Here is a 20,119-nt window from a genome sequence, read left to right on the forward strand (position 1 = left end):
GGAACAGAGCACAGTTCTTAGAAAACCAGTACGAAATGAACCAAAAATGGCAAAGAAAAGCCCCCCATTAGCTTCACAAAGACATGAAGACTCAGACAAGCCCCTGTTCCTGGCCTCCTGCCTCACAAAGAAGAGTCTGAGGAGATTGCTGAGAAGGCCAGGGCTTGGGCAAACCATAGACCAACCGGGAATGGCATAAAAAGAAGGTCTGAACAGAACGCCACGCTCTTGGAAAGGCCGACTCCATTTTATATAGATGTCTTTCTCAAATTAACCTCTAAATTTTACAAAATTCACTGGGATTTATTTTTCATGCTTGAAAACGTATCAGAAAGAGTAAATATATGAGGATAATCAAGAAGAAAATTGAAAGTGAAGGATTCTGGGGAGCTGGGGAGTACTGACTTACCTTATTGGAAACCAAAATATCATGAAGCTACAGGATGAAAAGTATGGTTGTAGCATGTCAGTAGATAAACGGATCGATGGGATGGAAGAGATGTAAGAAATAGACCTATGTGTATATGGGAATTTAAAATTTGATAAAGGGGGGGCGCCTGGGTGGCTCAGTTGGTGGTGTCAGACTCTTGATTTTGGCTCAGATCATGATCTCAGAGTCATGAGCTTGAACCCCATATCATGCTCTGTGTTCAGAGGGGACTCTGCTTGAACTTCTCTCTTCCTCTCCCTCTGCTCCTCCCCTACCCCAGTCATTCTCTGTCTCTGTCTCTCTCTCTCAAATAAATAAATAAATCTTTAAAAATAATTTTTTTTAAAGGTGGCATTTCAAATTATTGTCCCATGGTATTGGAACAGGTAGCTAAAAATACATTCCAGATGAATTAAAGATATTATATAATAATAGCCATAGATATTCTACAAGAAAATATCAAGTATTTTTGTAAGCCTTGTAAGAATGATACCATAAAGGAAATTCTTGCCAGATTTGGTGTACAAGAAGCACTTTTAATATCATTACAAAAAGAGACCACTAGGGGCGCCTGGGTGGCTCAGTGGGTTAAGCCTCTGCCTCAGGGTGGTAGAATCGAGCCCCCGCTCGGGCTTTCTGCTCAGCAGGGGGCCTGCTTCCCTCTCTCTCTCTGCCTGCCTCGCTGCCTGCTTGTGATCTCTGTCTGCCAAATAAATAAATAAAATCTTAAAAAAAAAAAGACCAATAACTCTGAAATGCAAAAGTATGAAAATAAAGCATGCAATGTTTACTATACTGTAAGAAGTTTTTTTTTTAAGATTTTTTTTTTAATTTATGTATTTGACAAACAGAAATCACAAGTAGGCAAAGAGGCAGGCAGAGAGAAAGGAAGGGAAGCAGGCTTCCTGCTGAGCGTCGGGCTCCATCCCAGGACCCCGGGATCATGACCTGAGCCGAAGGCAGAGGCTTTAACCCACTGAGCCACCCAGGCGCCCAAAAAGAAGTTTTTAACAAGGAAAAGATAAGCAACTCATCAGAAAGATGAGAAAAGAATGTTAATAGGCAATTCATAAAGGAACTTAAAGTGGTCAATAAACTTAGGAGATAATACCTCACAAATAACAAAGAAACGCAAATAAAAACAATTGTGTACATTTTTCCCCCCAAAAGTAAAACATAATTTTCAGACTTGCAAGGGTGTGGAGAAATGGATAACCCAGGGCCACATTCTGACCTGTGAGAGTCCTATATACATTTGCCTTTGAGGGTACCCTCTCTATAAAAAAATATTTAGATGTACATTTTATGGCTGCACTGGCATAAAAAAATACGATTCAGGCTGGATTCTTTATACATTATTTATTCATTATTATTATATTCACTTTTTTCCTCTTGATTGTAAAAGAAATTGAATTATTTTCATGACCCTTAAACCCATGTGGGGTCCTAGGCAACGTGCCTCCTGTGCCCGGAGGCTAAGTCAGCCCTGAGATAACATCAAGCAGTTGACAGGGGTGTAAACCTTTCTTTTGTCGGTAATTTGGCAGCATCAGCTTCAAAATGTGCATTACTTTATACCCAGCAATTACATTTTCAGGAACTTACCCCATAAAACTACCCACACAAATAGGCAATGATACATATTTAAGGCAGCTCAAGACATTATTCACTGTAACTGCAAAAAAATTTTTTAAACAGACTAAATCAATCCTTAAGAAATGGTTAAATTGATTTTAGCAAAGAAAAGGTCGGTATGTATGGATTGATGTCAGAAGTTCCCTCTGACACACTGTTGAGTAAAAAAAGCTCGAGTAGAGAATATGTAATAGGATCACTTTCATGTCTTATACACCACACACATACACATTTCCAGAAGCTGAAGAGATGTAGGACAAACTGTTAATATTGTTATCTCTAACACTGCAGAGCTGGGGAGCACACTCTGAGTTGTATGAATTTTTATAGTGAGCATTTATTATTTATACTAAAAAAGATATTTACATTTTGAAGAGAAAAAGAAATATTTCTCTTTTTGATAAAATCTGGAGCTCCTCTGAGGAAAACTGTCCTCACACTCAGCTGAGAAGCACTGAAAGATGCCGGAACACCCAAGCTGGTTTCCTTCTTGGCGGTCCTACAAATCAGAATGGGGAGAGGCAGCGAGAGAGTTTCAAAGCACTCAAAACCAAAACCAAACAAAAATCAAAGGCAGCTGAGTTTTCCTCATGAAACTACAGTTGGCTGGTGCCTTAATCATAAAATGAGGCATTCACCTGGTCCTCAGAATGCTTTCTTGCCTCCAGAGCCAGTGGTCATCCCAAGGACAGGCAGGCCCTGGGGCTGAGAAGGAAGTTCTGAGTGACAGTTAGGGGAGTGGCAGTTGGAGCACCGGCTGGGCCAGGGATCCTGCGGCCTAGAAGAGGGGCTCCCAGTCAAGTCTAGTTGCTGAGACTCCCAGGGGTCTGAGGCTGTGTGCTGAGTCTCAGGGAGGCCTACGCCTGAACCTCCAAAGCCAATGGCATGTCAGAGTCCTAAACCCTTAGCCCGAGGCTTCCAGAAGACCTGGTGTCCTTACCTTCTCCTGAGCAGGAGGAAGATACTTCAGAAACCCCACTAGGGACCCTGAACAATTATTTCAAATAAGTAAGACTTGGTTCTGACAAAGCAGGCATTGGTTTTTCTGGGGGATGATAACGCACCCACTCCCCCGTGGTATAGGGAGATGCCTCCCCGGGGCTGCCGGCCAATAAACCCGGGAAGCCTGATTCAGGCTGCGGGGTGACAGAAGTCAGACGACGGGGTAGCCGGACAGCAAGGAGAGGCATGGGGACAGATGCTTGTCCTGAATGGAGACTGCTTCTGAGAACAGGCTGACTGAGGTATTAATCTGCCCATTAAACTGCCCATTAGGGCATGCCTACTATGTGCAGGGCAGAGAAGAAACCCAAAGAGGAAGAAAGCTAAGCTTCCCGTCCTCCGCATGCTCACAGTCCCGTGGAGGAGACACAGATGCACTGTAGCCACACCGTAAGGTCGGCGAAGGAAGGGACAGAGCAGGGAAGCTATGTCAGGGAGTTGGAGAATGGAGAGGCATCCTGAGCCGATTCTGGAGAGGACAGGCTAGGGTGGGAAGCGTTGGGAGGGAGCACATTCCAGGGAGAGGGAACAGCCAGAGGACAGGGCACGGGGTAGGGAGCCCGCACAACAAAGTGATGGCATTAGGTTCCCACAGGGAAGGTATGTCTGCAGTGAGAGATGGACAGCATGAAGCCCCTCCTGAGGATGAAAAAGGGAAAGGCTGGCAAGCATGTCTGCCTGGGCTCTTCTCTCCTGCACCTGCTGGCAGTGTCACAGGTCTCACTCACGCTCTGTCCCGTCCACAGTCTCTCTCCCTAGTTTGTCCCCCGTAGACAATGTGAGTTAACGTTTTCCCAAGGTTGCCTGTCAGGAGGGTATAACCAATGACTTGACTGATCTGATCAAAAAAATGCTTCATTTTCCTCTCCTATTGGCCTCAGAATCAACATTAATCCGGCACTTACCAAACGTAGAAGTGTTTACAGCCTCACAGGTACTAACTTACCGACTCCTCACCATGACCCCGGGAGGGATATGCTCTCGTTGTCCTCGCCTGATAGGTAAGTAAGCGGAGACGCGGGTGCTCTGCCCCGGAGCTGCACAGGACAAGGGTCTGAGTGCCCAAGGAGCCCCACAGTGCCCATACCCACCGGGACACAAAATGGGATGCACAGTACTCTCTTTGAAACCAGGCTGTGGTATATTTATTCCTGTCTTCACAGCACACGCTTGCTCGCTCTCTATATCTCACAGACACACACACACACACACACACACACACACACACACACACACACACACTGAGTAGAATTTTCTCAGGCATCCCCGCAGGCACAGATTGTCTCTGTGTGCAGTTGAACCCTTTCCCTGTGTCCAGGCTGGGTCTCTCTCTCTCTGCTTTTGTTTCAGTCTGAGATCTCTCACTGGCACCTGGGCACTGGGGAGCCCAGCCTGGATGGTTGTGGTTCATGCTCCTTCTGAGGCCCCAGGAAGGGAGCAGGGGATTGGGTTACAGACTTCATTGAGTTGCCTTCCTAAGTTCTTTCCTCGCACTCACTTCCCTCATCTCCCAACTTTCCCCTTCGCCCCTGGCCCCATCACATTCTCTGCCTAGCAGCCCTGTTTGTCCCCGTGGCACATGGCTCTATTACGCTCTAGCGCAGTCTGCACAGGACTTAATGGCTTTGCTGCTTGGAGAAGCCCACTCACTGACTTAGGAAAAGCCAAGCACAAGAACTAATCAAATTTTCACACAGCCCTGAGGTGGACAATACCATCCTCACTCTACAGACAATGACCAGAGCTGCGTGAGGATGTCCAGCCTCCAGTCCTTGAAGGAGACCAAAAACACTATACACTGCTATCTCCAGCTAGGACAGGATTTTTAAGGCTGAAAAACTGCCGTTGTTTCCTTTTTTCCCACTAGATATTTTCTTTTCTTACTTTTTTTTTTTTTAAGATTTTGTTTATTTATTTGACAGAGAGAGAGATCCCAAGTAACAGGCAGGCAGAGAGAGAGGGAGAAGCAGGCTCCCCGCTGAGCAGAGAGCCCAATGCGGGGCTCAATCCCAGGACCCTGAGATCATGACCCAAGATGAAGGCAGAGGCTTAACCCACTGAGCCACCCAGGCACCCCTCCCATTAGATATTTTCTTTCTTTTTTTTTTAAATAAAAGGAGCAGATGATGTAGTGAAAAAAATTCAAACAATACAAAATGAAAAGTGAAAGTCTCCCTCACCAATTCTGTAACCATCAATTGACAACAGTTTTCTAATGGACTAAAACAAATACTCATACACACATACAGCTTTTAATTTTACATAAAGTGATCATATTTTATACATTGTTCTATAAATTGCTTTCTTTTCTTTATCCTTTCATATCAGCCCACAGAAGAACCTCAGTTAATTTCCTGTGTCGCCCAGGATGAAATCCAAAGTCTTTACTTTGGCCAACATAATTTTTTTTTAACGATTTTATTTATTTATTTGACAGAGATCACAAGTAGGCAGAGAGGCAGGCAGAGAGAGAGAGGAAGAGAAGCAGGCCTCCCGCTGAGCAGAGAGCCCGATGCGGGGCTCAATCCCAGGACGCTGGGATCATGACCCGAGCCAAAAGCAGAGGCTTCAACCCACTGAGCCACCCAGGCGCCCCATGGCCAACATAATTTTGATGCAAAAATTTGACAAAGATATTATAAGAAAGGAAAATTATAAGCCCATCTTACTCATGAACATAGATGCAAAAATCTTAAAAGTATTAGTAAACCAAATCCAGCAATATGTGAAAAGGATAGTATATCACGACCAAGTTGAATTCATGCCAGGAGTTGTAACGTTAATTTAACATTCAGAAATATATCCATGTAATCAACACATTAACAGATAAGGAAGAAAAAGTATTATGATAATCTCACAGAGAAAGCCATTTGATAAATTGTGCACATTTGTTATGCAAATAGAAATAGAAGGGAACTTTCTTAACCAAAGGGAATCTACAAAATCTATGATGGCAGATGTCAGTATAGCTGTTATCTCTGGGTAAGGGGCAAGTGGGGGTTTTTGTGGTGGTAACATTCTATCTCAGAAGGGTGGAGGGCATGACTGGAAGCTATGGGAACTGACAAAAACAGGAGATGGAGATGGAGATGGAGAAGCGGGATGCGAAAGAATGGAGGAAACAGGGTTTGGGTGTTCATGTGGATGTTGACCCAACCCAGGATAGTGTCCTATGATGGAGAGGAAGCTGGTGAGCCAGGAGTCAAGGTTCTCTGTGAATGAGAGGGAGTAATATGTGGGTGAAGTACAAAGAGAAGTATACACTAGGAAATGGAGACATGCATTAGGGTGCATGAAATTTATGTACAAGATGATTACAACCTCACATGTACTGACTTATGGACTCTTCACTGTGACCTCTAGATGCCCTTCACTGGGTGAATGGTTCTAAAACAAGGAGACAACAGTCCTTATCTATTTTCCTCAACCACTTTTACAGTTGGTCTTAATCCCCATGAAGGTCCTGGAAAGTGGTTAATATTTCGTTCTACTATTGGGGAAACCTAGATTCAGAGCAAGAATGCCTGAGCCACAGCCCAGGCCCCAGGGCTCTTTGAGGGCCTTGGGATGTGGTGTCAGAGCAGAGGTCCAAATCAGGGGTCCAGGGGTCCAAATCATGGTCCCTCCCTTAATCATCAGTTTACAATAAAATAGGGGTAGTAGCTTCTTTCAGGGTTGTCATAAGCACTAAATGAGATTTTGTGACATCGTAGGCATTCAATACAAGTTTTCTTCTTTCTCTCCCTGGGTCATGCCACCAGCATATTCATTGGGATGTCTCCATGTGTATCAAGTCTAGAAAACCCAGGATCCTGAAAACGGGTATGCAACCACTAAGCTATGAAGTGAGGCTGAAAAGCGGAGACCCCTTTCCTTGGTGAGGCTTGTTCTGCCAGCCACATTAAAAAGAGGGGAGCTGGCTTGTCATAATGCTCTCTAGGCCAAACCCGTTGTCTTTCCACTCTGATGCCATCACGGGCGTGCTGATCAGAGGCTACAGGATCTGTGATACCATCGTCACCCAATGGCTAAGGAACGTGTGCTTGACATCGTAGGCTTTAAAATGTGTTTCCACTTCGAACAAATAAATGTCCATGGGTACAACTCATATAAACAAAAGTACTTGGGGGTCTAAATTATAATTTTTAGGACTGTAAAGGCGTCCTCAGCAGGAATGTCAGATTTAGCAAATAAAAGTCCAGCACACCCAGTTAAATCCGAATTTCCGGTAAACAACGAATGCTGCGTGGGATACACGCATAGCAAAATATTATTCGTTGCTTCTCTGAAATTCAAATTTAATTTGGCGTTTTGCATTTTACCTGCCAATCCCATGCCTAAAGCCAAAAACTGTGCAACATCTTTTCCCAGAGGTGACCAGGTCCGAGCTACAGTCCACTTTAGAAGTTCCGGACGGGGCACTTCCGGTCGGGGGGCTACGGAGGCCCGCGCCGCGCAGGCCCCACCCATCGCCGGAAGCCTTCCAGGCCAGGCCCCGCCCCCGGGCCCGCCTCCCGGCGCTGTGGACCGCCCGCGGCTGGTGCCGGTCGCAGAGCGGGTGGAACCGCCTTCCCGCCTCCAGGGGGCAGCGGCCGCCCTCGGGTCCCTGCGTGGACAGCTCGGCGCCCGCGCCGCTCTTCCTGTCGCTGGGAGTGGCGGGCCGACCAGCGGGCGGCCCGGGCCGGCGGTCGCCATTCCCGTGTCGCTGCGCCCGCGGGGGCCGCCCGAGCCCGCCACGATGCCACTGGGCCTGAAGCCCACCTGCAGCGTCTGCAAGACCACGTCGTCCTCCATGTGGAAGAAGAGCCCACAGGGGGATATCCTCTGCCACCACTGCACGGGCCGGGGCGGCGCTGGCGGCGGGGGCGCCGGCTCGGGGGCGACTGGTGGGACGGGGGGCGGCAGCGGCGGTGGCGGCTTCGGCGCGGCGACCTTCGCCAGCACCTCGGCCGCCCCTCCGCAGAGCAACGGGGGCGGGGGCGGCAAGCAGGTGAGCTCCTTCGGCCCATCTGGCCGGCGAAGGCCGACCGGGCGTGGGGTGGGCGGAGATCGGCCGGGCGGGGACGGGGCGCGCGCGTGGGCTCTCCCGGATCACCGTGACCCTGCTAGGGAGGGCCGCCCGCTCCCAGCCACGATGAGATCTTCCCTGATTTGGCCCATTCAAAGCACCTTTTGTTATTGTGGGAAATTGAAAGTGTAAAGAAGCAAGACAATTTAAAACCCTTCAGAAATCCCCGTCGTCGTAATCACATTTTCGGTAGTAACCAGACCTCTCAATACACACACGTATACACACACGTAAACGGATCATGTTACTGGACCCACTTTACCTGTTAAAGTTTATTATTAGTTAATGTTATTAAGTGAGATTACCATGTCATTGTTTTAATTGGCAGCGTAAGTATTCCATTGTAGAAAGTTCCATACCTCGCCCGCTCCCTGGGGCTGGGGAGCTGAGTTGTTATGGGATGTTCTGCACTATAAACACAACAAACGGATAGTTCTTGCTTTGGCCTAGACTTCCTGGTGCACCTCTCCCATGACCTAATGTAAGTAGTTCACACCTTTTTGGAGGCTCTGGAGATGCTTGTCTAGGGCCCTCCCTGTTTTAATTAGCCTAGTTCTGGGATTACAACAGGGTAAATAGAAAAGCCACATTCTTACTTAATTTTTAAATAGCATTAGGTGGATACTCTGAAGTCCTTGTAAGATGGTGGTATCGGGACAGCAATCTTTCTACAATTTTATTTATCTTTTTTTGTTCTTTAATTGTTTATATAACAGAGTAAGCAGGAAATTCACAGGAGGTCTGCTCGGCTCAGAAACACTAAATACAAATCTGCTCCAGCTGCTGAAAAGAAAGTTTCCACTAAAGGAAAAGGGAGAAGACATATTTTTAAATTAAAAAACGTAAGATGATTGTGGACAGTGTCTTTTACAGTGATGGCATTGTGTGTGTAGTGTGTCCTGTCAGCGCCTTCATCTCTCATCTGAACTTTGTTCTTTCCCGCGTTTCTGCGGTATTCTGGGGAGTGGTCCGCACTTCTTAAAAGGAAGAGAGCTCCGTTGCAGGAAGCTTACTGTTTATAGTTAATAAAATTCTTTCTCTTTTTTTTAGCTTTTAATTTTTTCCACTGGAAAATATAAAATTATGAGTCTAAAAGAAACATAAACCTTGAATGCATTTGACTGGGTCCTCTCTGCAAGGAGGAGGTGGGATTATGTTTCTTGATATGGTCGGATATATTAAGGAAAAAAAATTTTTTTAAATTCTTTAAAGATCAAAGTAAATAGTACTGGAACTCATTCATTTCCATATTTGTTTGTTATTACAGCCCCAGAAAATGTATCTTACTGACTTACGATAATCAGTTGATGAATGTGAATCAAAAATTTGGCCAAACCTTTCTTCTACTGTAAGAACTGGATGGTTGGAAAACTTGCGCCGGGGGTAGTTGAAAGCACCTGTTTTTGCAGTAAACTCTCAGTATTTTTGTAACACAAGGGGGAAATGGTCATGCACAGTGGATGGTGCGTTGTAGTCTACTTTTTTAAACCTCAGGTTGGTTTTCTTTCCTTTCAGAACAGGAATGCTTCCCTTACCAGTGAAAGCATTTCTGACGATGGGCGTATTCATTTGTGAAACACAAGTAAATTCTTGTGCCGATTGGGATTTTTAATCAGAATAGTTGCCCCTAACTGATTTAAGACTTTTATAATTTGGTTTTCTTAAAATGAGGCACCTGCTGACAAAGCGTGTTAAGTAAATGCATGTGACTATAGGCGTATCGCTCACACACACAGTTTCCTCCTCTGTGTGGTGGAGTCTGCTCCGCAGTTATTTTAGTATCTGTTTCGCTAGCAACCCCTCTTCAAGGTTGTTCCCAAGACACATTTGGGGAGGCCTGGTTTTCGTGTTGTGGCATGTAAGCGTGTACTACAGCTTAAGAAGGGATGGCAGTAATGGCTGGGTGGTGGCAAACGACTTAGGACTCCAAGGAAGTTTCATGTAAGCTGAGTTCAGCCTCGCTGGAAAGTTACTTCTGATGACTAGCTGATCCCCGGCTGGTTCCATTGTTAAGTTGAGACGGAAAACGTCTTCAAGGAGGCACTTTTTCACCTTGTGTTCACCTACACGTTTAATGCCTTCCACTCCCGTTACGGCCAGGCCTTCGCAGCCAGGATATTGTTTCCAGCCCAATGTTAGTATGTAGTGAAGCTTCGAGAGCGCTTGAGATAGATCTCAGCAGCAATGGCAGAAGCTTGTGCTTTAGTTCTCAGCAACTTTTAAGCTGACGGTAGCAGATATAACCACAGAATTACTCAGACTGTGCTTTCCCACAACATTCAGAAAATCGTTCAGCTTTTTATTGCACTTCTTGTCAACGAGCAACAGATTTAGTATTTGTTAAGTCACAGAACTCTTGTAGATGACTGGAAAAATGCCTGTATACGCTACACACACATACACACTAGGAATGTGCTAATATTTTTACTTTTTTTTTCCCCTAGCCCATCAAAGCTCCTGAGTCTGTTTCCACTATAATCACTGCAGAATCAATCTTCTACAAGGTAAGCATCTATAGAGTTACTGAGGGACAATTTGGGCCTGTTGTATGATATGCTGCCAAATGTTGGATTTGTCTAAATGTCTCTGCTCCTCTGTATAACGTGTGACTGTTTTTTTTTTTTTTTTAAGATTTTATTTACAGAGAGAGAGACAGTGAGACAGAGAACACAAGCAGGGGGAGTGGGAGAGGGAGAAGCAGGTTTCCCACTGAGCAGGGATCCTGATGTGGGGCTCCATCCCAGGACTCTGGGATCATGACCTGAGCCGAAGGTAGATGCTTAACGACTGAGCCACCCAAGCACACTGTTTTTTGTTCTTTTCTAAGCTAGTTTTCCCTGTACTTGGCAGGTATAAAACATTTCATCCAGAGCTGAGATAGGAGGGGTAGTTGCTTATTGAAACATGGTATTTTTAAGTATTTTAAAATGCTATTGTATAGTGTGGAGTCATGAAAGCATGAGCCACCCTTGTCACTGTGACAGTCACTGTGGGAGAAGCGCAAAACGGGGACTTGGACGAAAGAGGGAGTAGAGACTTGATATCTAGTGGGTTGGGAAGGCAGAGAGATTCTAAAATGCCTTTAAGCAGAAGTGAGAGGAATTAGGGCAGTAGTAGGGATTAACATCTACAAGAAGCAGATAGTGAGAGAGAGTCCAAAATATTTTTTTTTAAGATTTATTTATTTATTTATTTGACAGAGAGAGAGATCACAAGTAGGCAGATAGGCAGACAAAGAGAGAGAGAGAGAGGGAAGCAGGTTCCCTGCTGAGCAGGGAGCCCGATGCGGGACTCGATCCAAGGACCCTGAGATCATGACCCTGAGATCATGACCCGAGCCGAAGGCAGCGGCCCCACCCACTGAGCCACCCAGGCGCCCCCAAAATATTTTGATAAAAGAATGAGGAAGTCAGGTTTCCCAGGGCCAGAGCCCACAACCTGCTCCTTTGGTGGGAGACATGACATATCATTTTTTTTTAAAGGATTTTATTTATTTATTTGACAGAGAGAGATCACAAGTATGCAGAGAGGCAGGCAGAGAGAGAGGAGGAAGCACGCTCCACGCCGAGCAGAGAGCCCGATGCGGGACTCGATCCCAGGACCCCGGGATCATGACCCAAGCCGAAGGCAGAGGCTCTAACCCACTGAGCCACCCAGGCGCCCCGACATATCATTATTTTTGAACCAGAAGGCTTAGGAAAGCAGTTGCAACACAGAAACGGCTTCCAAAGCCTGGTGGCCCTGACACAGGCAGCAGCCATTACATGCTGTTGGTGTTTTGGGGTCTGAACTATTTTGTGGGGGGCAGTGGAATGAGTTAGTGCTTCAAACCTGACCCAAGTGGACCAAACACTGAGAAACTCAAGTGTGATACTCTGTGTGTACCTTTCATGTTGTCAGTAGCCCAGAATCTGTGTAGTCTAGAATAGCCTCTACACAGGCAAACATTGCTCCTATGTTTCTGGCATTTCAGGCATTGCTAATAATAAAGTAGCTAAAGCTTAGTATGTGCTTGGTGTGTGTCAGGCCCTGAGGTGAGCGCTTCTTCGTTCTTTGAAGTAAACTCCACTCCATGAAATGCTACTGAAATGCTACTGGATCTCGGTTTTATGGATGAAGAGTGAAGCACAGAGAATTTCAAGAACTTGTCAAAGATTCTCTCGCCAACAAGTCATGGAGTGAGTCAGTCTGCTGGCAGAGCTCAGCTCTTGGCCCCACTGGCAAGTGGCTGTGTGACTGTGTTGAGACAAACCTCTCTGGTGTTTCTTCATCTATAAAAGAGGGGTTGTAAATAGCATCCACCTCAGTGGGTCAAGCGAGGTCCTGTCTGTTAAGCACTTAGCAGAGTAAGCGCTCAATGAATAGTAGAAATTAGCATCATCAGGTTTTCAAATTTGTGTATCACCCTCAACGCTGAACATAGTTTACAGATTAAGTCCGGAAGCAACTGGTTGGGAGGCACCTGGCTGGCTCAGTCAGTAGAGCATGCAGCTCTTGACATTGGGGTTGTGAGTGCAAATCCCATGTTGGGTGTAGAGATTACTTAAATAAATAAACTTAAAAAAAAAAAAAGGCAACTGGTTTGCCTAAGGATTTAGTGTACTAATGATTTCCAGGCATGTCTCAACCAAAAGGCAAAAGGTGTGTGGGACCTGTTATTACAAGTATCATATTTCTTTTTTTTTTAAGATTTTATTTATTTATTTATTTGAGAGAGAGAGCGCGCGCGCATGTGCATGCACATGCACACTGAGCGGGAAGCCTGCTGTAGGGCTCTATCCCAAGACCCAGAGATCACTACCTGAACCAAAGTCCGACGCTTAACTGCTTAACAGACTGAGCCACCCAGGCACCCCACAAATATGGTATTTCTTATTGCTGTCTGCCACCCCTGTTCGTTAGACAATAAGGACAAAGTGCAACAAAATGTTGAGGTCCTGCTGCCGATACGCAGGATTGCAGAGGCTGCTGCTGCAGGTAGCACTGGGGCAGGAGGGCTTAAGAGGTCACTGCCATCTGCTGAACTAGAGCCCAGATCAGGCATGCCAGGGGGAGCTGAGTGCAGCCGCTGGGTCTGACAGCCAGGAGTGTGGGCACCCAAGACCCCAAAGGGTTGAATGGCCTCCCTGTGGCAGAAGAGCCGCATGAACAGCTCTGCTTCCTCCTAATCCAGTGTTCACAGTATTGCGTTGATCTTCTTTCTCTTCTGCCAGAAACCCTGAAACCTCCCTGCAAATGAAGGGACTCCCTAGATTAAGTGCCTTAGTCATGATTAGTGCTTTCTGTATATCCATGTACAACACAACACAGACTAATAAACAGTTAACCAGGTTCCAGGTACTGCTCGCCACTGGAATCTTTTTTTTTTTTTTTTTTTTTGTAACATTTATTTATTTAGGCACATTTGGGTGGCTCAGTCGGTTAAGCATCTGCCTTTGACTCAGGTCATGGGATAAAGTCTCATATCGGGCTCCTTGCTCAGCAGGGAGTCTACTTCTCCTTCCTCGGCCTCCCCTTGTACTCTCTCTCTCCCTCTGCCTCTCAAATAAATAATAAATAAATAAATAAAATCTTTTTAAAAAAGATTTATTTATTTTAGAGAGCATGTGAGCAAGCAGGGAGAGGGGCAGAGGGAGAAAGAGAGAATCTCAAATGGACTCCCCACTGAGCACAACCCTGAGATCATGACCTGAGCCGAAAGTAAGAGTCCAACACTCAACTAACTGAGCCACCCAGGCACCCCTGGAATCTTTCAGTAAGACATTGTCTTTGCCTTGCAGTTCTGTTTTCACACTATTACGTATTTTGAGTTAATATTCATTCAGCATATATTTGAGTGTCTATGTTAAGCAAGGCCCTCTTTGTGTGTGCAAAAAAATGAATTAATCATTTATAATTTGGGAATAATGATTATACGTGTAGACAAAGCAAACTATAAATGCAAAGTATTTATGTGACAAATAACTAAAACGTTGAGTAGTGGCTCCAAGGACCAGCTGATGATGGACATGAACTACAAAGTAGCAGATTGTGGCCCACATTGACTCTGCCCATCCCTAAGCGATCCAGATGCAACACGGTTGAAGGATCTACCAGGAAATACTCCAGTCACAGCTCACTCACTGGAAGTATTTCTTCAGAATTATTTTTATGGTTGAAGGGCACACTCCAGCAGCTTTCCCTCCTGCCAAGGCCCTATTTTGATGGAAGCCATGATAAATCACACTTGGTTCCTACAAGTCAAGGTTACTTTTGCCGGCTGAGAACCACACCCACCTAAGGGAGTGCTGGGTATCATAAAGATTTGGATCAGCCATTATGGATGTTCAAGGGAGAAATTATTTCCTTTTGAAGACCTAGGGAAGGAGACGTGCAACAGATGACAGAGGCAGAGTCATAAGGAGGGCTTGACACAGACACAACAGATGAGTTAGTTGGCTGCGAGGTGGAGCAGGGATAAGACCTGAAGCCGTGAGTGCTGGAAACGCAGGTAACTGTCTTTTGGGCAGAGAGCTGAGTGATTGGCAAGGGACCTATCCTGAAGACCGGTTATAATGAGAGGAGTGTTTCTCATTTCTTTGGGTTTGAATGTGTGGTGTCCATTTTCTTTATGGATGGCCGAGGAGGAAGGAGTGTAGAACGTATTCTCATCAGGTAAGCATTGCTTTTCAGTATAGAACAGAGATGGACCCTGGAGCCAGTGAAGGAGCCCCAGCTGCATTCCTGCCTTAAGTAGCCTTCAGTAAGGTCACTTCCCCTTTCTACAGCTCAGTGGCTGTAGCCCAAAAAATAGGGAATATCATTGTTCTGATATAAAATCGAAGTGTCTTTATAAAAATGTTTTCTCCAGATGCACGTTTTCAGGGGTGTGTATAATTTTTATTCAAAAGTGAACAACTTTAGAATTGGTGTCCAGGGCCCCTGGGTGGCTCAGTCAGTTGAGCATCCCAATCTTGATCTCAGCTCAGGTCATGATCTCAGGGTCATGAGTTTAAGCCCCATTCAATGTGGAGCAAACTTAAGATTCTCTCTCCCCCCAAAAAATAAAACAAAAAGGGGTGCCTGGGTGGTGCAATCAGTTAAGCATCCGACTTGATTTCACATCACATCCTGTTCTCAGGGTTATGAGAGCGAGCCCCACATTGGCTCTTTGCTCAGCACGGAGTCTGCTTAAGACTCTGTCTCCCTCTCCTTCTGCCCCTCCAACTCCACCTGAGTGCACACATGCTGTCTTTTTCTCTCTAAAATAAATAAATATTAAAAAAAAATTATTTCCCTCTTTGTCCTCCACCCGCACTCAAGCTTGCTCTCTCTCTTAAAAAAAAAAAAAAAAAAGAATTGGCGTCAACCATATAAGCATTGATGCATTGATGCATTGGACCATCTCAAAGGTGTTTTACTGACCACTGTGCAAACTGTTCATTTCGTGTTGGGGAGGTTTCAGTTCATAGCTCTGGTGCTTTTCTCTATTTCTATTTCAAATACGGGATTGTCTTCTGTTTCTCCCAGGGAGTATATTACCAAATTGGAGATGTTGTTTCTGTGATTGATGAACAAGATGGAAAGCCCTACTATGCTCAGATCAGGGGTTTCATCCAGGACCAGTACTGTGAGAAAAGTGCCGCCCTGACGTGGCTCATTCCCACCCTCTCGAGCCCTAGAGACCAGTTTGATCCTGCATCCTACATCATCGGTGAGTTTGACAAGTGGTACAGGTTCTTGAACACAGGGAACTCTCCTTTATTGCGTAACAGAAGCTATTAGTCTGCTTGGGCTACCGTAACGAAGTACCATGGGCCAAGTGGGATAAACACAAAACCTATTTTCTCACACTTCTGGAGGCTGGAAGTGAAAGATCAAGGTGCTGTCAGGGTCACTTTCTGGCAAGAGCACTCTTCCTGGCTTGTAGGCGGTCACCTTTTCGCTGAGGCTTCACATGGCCTTTCCTCTGTGTGTGCACACTCCTCGCATCTCCTCACCGTAGAAGAACATCAGTCCTATCAGGTTAGGGCTCCAGCCTATCATCTCATGTAACCTTAATTACCTCCTCAAAGGCCCCATCTCTAAATACCATCCCACTGGGGCTTAGGGCCTCAACAAACGGAGTGGGGGAGAATATAATGCAATCCATAACAAACGTAAGCCTCGTTAAATGTTAAAAAGTAAAGAGCTTTGTAGAAAATATGAAAGACATTTTATATAGTTGGGGTTTGAGTGCTATTGGTTATTTTGAGTTAGGGCAGTATATACCTACTAAAAAGTGATGTGGATAAGATTTTTCTGAGTGACCCAGTGTTAAACTCTATTAAAAGAATTTATTGCTCAGGAATGAGGTTTATTTAGTTTTTTAAAGATTTAATTATTTATTTGACAGACAGAGATCACAAGTAGGCAGAGAGGCAGGCAGAGAAAGAGGAGGAAGCAGGCTCCCTGCCGAGCAGAGAGCCCGATGAGCAGAGAGCCCGATGTGGGGCTTGATCCTAGGACCCTGGGATCATGTCCTGAGCCGAAGGCAGAGGCTTTAACCCACTGAGCCACCCAGGCGCCCCTAGGCATATTTACTTATAAAAATCTAGTTAAAATAATTTCAGAAGGAACTGTTCCCATTATTTCTAGAATCTTACAGATTTTCGTTATTTGTCCCTTTACATGTCACATACCTTATCCTAGGCCTTTTATAACATATCATCGTGTGTAGTTGAAATGGCGGTGTCTGTGCTCTTACTAATTTCAGAAGAAGTGGTATAAATGTTTCTTGATGTAGACTCACAGGAATAAATTGCTGATTAATACAGGTTTTAAGAATGTTCAGAGTTTGTGAGTTACCTCATATTTTCAGCCTTTCTGCAATGAGCATGCATTACATTCGCATACAGAGTTTTGTTTTGTTTTCCAGAGGGAACTCAGGGACAGATAACGTGCTGCTGTTATTCTCACCTGTGTGTGAAGTTTGATATGTGATCAGTTTTAGCCTTCGCTTGTAGGTACATAGAAGAGTGGACTTTAATCTGCATGATCTGTAGGACAGGATTCTTGGTAGAGGCAGAGATGTGGAGAATCACTTCCGGGGCTCCTCCCCCATCTCCCACTCCTCCCAGCCCTCAGACACGGGAGCATGGCGTAGGGGTTCAGAGCACACAGTCGGAGCTGGACGATCTGGTTCCTCACGCAGCACTTAGAGCCGTGTGCCCATGGACAAGTTCCTCAATCTCTCGTGTCTTGTTTTCTCACACATAAAACAGGAATAATAACGGTGCTTTCCAGGCACCTGGGTGGCTCAGTGAGTTAAGCCTCTGTCTTCGGCTCAGGTCATGACCTCAGGGTCCTGGGATTGAGCCCTGCATCAGGCTCTCTGCTCAGTGGGGAGCCCGCTTCCCCCCCCCCCCCGCCTACTTGTGATCTGTGTCTGCCAAATAAATAAATAAAATCTTTAAAAATAAATAAATAAATAAATAAAATTTAAAAATAACAGTGCCTTCCTCAGAACACAGTTGTGAGGACTCAAAGTATCGTTTTATGTACTCAATAATTAGAACAGTGTGGGCATATAATGAACACTGTACACTGTATAGTACTAATACAATTTATAGAATCCTTTCTGTATTGAGTCACTGTTTGGGGGAGTTGAACAGCTAAACTAGAAGAGAATACAGAGACGGACTTCAGAATACTACATGTGTCAAGGACTGCGGTCGGGTCACCACTACCAGAAGGTTTCTCCTAGCGTCTAGGAATGTTAATCTTTTATGAAAATGATATATATGTTCAAAATGTGTTTAAAATGTGTCTTTTAAACATTTTAAACAGAAAAATGTGTTTAAAATGTGTCTTTCCATTGACTGCCTTTAGGACCAGAGGAGGATCTTCCAAGGAAAATGGAATACTTGGAATTTGTGTGTCACGCACCTTCTGAATATTTCAAGTCACGTTCATCGCCGTTTCCCACAGTTCCGACCAGACCAGAGAAGGGCTACATATGGACTCATGTTGGACCCACTCCTGCAATCACTATTAAGGAAACAGTTGCCAACCATTTATAGTTTAGAAAGTGAAACTTCTTCCAGTCATCTTGTATTCATACTCTTGTAACATATGCCACATGTTTCTTTCATGAAATTCTTAGATGGAAGGATGACTAAAAATTTTTCCCTAACTACCCAGTAATCATTAGCTTGTTTATTACTTGGAAATTTAAAAGGGATAACAAGGAATTAAATATATTTTGAAGTTAAATATATTCTATATGTGTATCTTCCCAGGCAAAGGGTGCAATTTCCAAGGGGACCATTAGGAACAGGTAGTATGTATTTTTCTCCATGATTTATTTCTAGAAACTCGTTACAATCAATGGATTGTATTTTTCTACTAGAACAAAATATTAATTAAGGTTGGATTTCTGACCAAGGACTTAATCAAATAAAGTGTAGCTATGACCAACAGTGTTTATCACAAAATGACATAAGCTTTATTTTTTCATCTAGAAAATGCTAGATAGACTTTAACCTTAGGGATAGTGATTGGTAGATGATTTTATTAGCCTCAGCTTTAAAAAACTGTATTCTGTAGCAAACAGATTCAGTTATTTTGTCAATTTGCATTGTTTCCATCTCCCTTCTCAAAGTGAGGCTCCCAATCAAACCATAAAATTTTACAATGCAGACAGTCAGCTTCGTGAAGAGTGCATAGGAATCATGTAGTGTTCAGGCATTCCCCTTGGTAGTTTCTTGACTATCATTAAAACAACGATTGGGCAGTCAGAAAAATGACTAATAGGTCAGAAGCATTAATATCTAAAAAAAAGTCTACTTAAACCATCTGCTGTAGACTCATAGTAACAGGCCTAAAACAAAGTCTTAGACACCCTGTTTTTTTATGAAATTGTCAGAATTCAGGTATAGGTTTTACTTAAGTGCAGGTCAGCTAACGAAGGGAATAACAATGTGGAAATTGGAAGAAATGGGGGTTGCACACACCCACCTCTTCTACTCTGACTTAACCATAATTTTTCAACCCCAGTAAAGTTTGCTGGAATCTAATTTAATCATAATGATTTTGAGTTGTAGCAGTTTTAGCTGTTAACATTTTTCTGCATAGTTATGGTTTGTATGTTAGAAGGAAGCAACTGTAGGTAGCTCTGTGTTCAAAGTTCTCTCCACAAATGTTACTGTAAATTGATTGTAAATACCATTGTAAATAGCCAGTATAAAAATACTGAGTGCCAGTATTCAAACTTTTGGATTAAAATGTATTTTTTACCTTGTGTTTACTTTGGATTTATTTCATTAATTAAATGTGGGGCTTTCTATGTAAAAATGATATGAACAGAAAACATCAGTGTTCAGCTCATAATTTGGAGCAATAGATTGATCAATACAGATTGATTTTAGGAAAATTTCAAACAGTGGCCAATTGATAAATAATATATGAAACTTATTAAAATGAGGATATATTGAAAAATCAGTATATATACATACCATTTGTTTATAAGTTGGTATATACTTGTGTAATATTTTTTTAAATAAAGATTAAATTTTCACTTTCGTCCTCAACAAATACCAACGGCATCCACTGCATACCAGATAAATTCATTCCTTTTCTCTTGTTATTGAAGGCTTACCCCAATATGGCCCCAGTCTATATTCCCAGCCTTGTCTCCTTCTTCTCCCTACCACTGAAATGTTTCCCCCAATACCCTCCTCACTTTGCTGGCCGAACTCTTGTTCATATTGTTACCTTCAACTCCACCCCAAAGGCCTTTCTTAAGGCCCTCAAACTCTCTTTCTCCATGAGACCTTTCCAGATTCCCATGGAGCCTTGAAATCATTCAGTAGCCTCTTCTACTGTTGCATTTAAGTTTCTGCTTCTATTAGCCCTACCCCCACCCCTGTGCTTCCTGGAGGACAGAGATGTTGTGGTGTCGTCGTTTTAAGATTTTATTTATTTATTTGTCAGTACAGGCAGAGGGAGCAGCAGGCAAAGGGAGA

General features: G+C 44.2%; 1 protein-coding gene across 2 annotated transcripts; it reads left to right on the forward strand.

The window, feature by feature from the left end:
* Positions 1-7,673: 7,673 nt before the first annotated feature.
* GATAD1 (GATA zinc finger domain containing 1) lies at positions 7,674-19,682 on the forward strand. Of its 2 annotated transcripts, XM_080818669.1 has the most exons (5): positions 7,674-8,057; positions 8,852-8,977; positions 10,580-10,639; positions 15,645-15,828; positions 17,985-19,682. In XM_080818669.1, the coding sequence occupies exons 1-5, from the start codon at positions 7,806-7,808 to the stop codon at positions 18,173-18,175; spliced, it is 813 nt and encodes a 270-aa protein (XP_080674795.1). In that variant the 5' UTR covers positions 7,674-7,805; the 3' UTR covers positions 18,176-19,682. The 2 variants fall into 2 exon arrangements, with proteins under 2 accessions (XP_080674795.1, XP_080674796.1); XM_080818670.1 differs by lacking the exon at positions 15,645-15,828 and having other exon boundaries at positions 7,729-8,057; positions 17,985-19,676.
* Positions 19,683-20,119: the final 437 nt, after the last annotated feature.

This window comes from Martes martes (assembly GCF_963455335.1).
Source record: "Martes martes genome assembly, chromosome: 11".
Classification (NCBI taxonomy): Eukaryota; Metazoa; Chordata; class Mammalia; order Carnivora; family Mustelidae; genus Martes; species Martes martes.

What these genes read in the sequence shown, in the direction of transcription:
- GATAD1 (XM_080818669.1), top strand. Translation starts at nt 7,806, where the DNA reads ATGCCACTGGGCCTGAAGCCCACCTGCAGCGTCTGCAAGACCACGTCG. An exon ending in GGGGCGGGGGCGGCAAGCAG is followed by an intron (nt 8,058 to 8,851) that starts GTGAGCTCCTTC and finishes TTTATATAACAG; the next exon opens with AGTAAGCAGGAAATTCACAG. An exon ending in TCCTGCATCCTACATCATCG is followed by an intron (nt 15,829 to 17,984) that starts GTGAGTTTGACA and finishes GACTGCCTTTAG; the next exon opens with GACCAGAGGAGGATCTTCCA.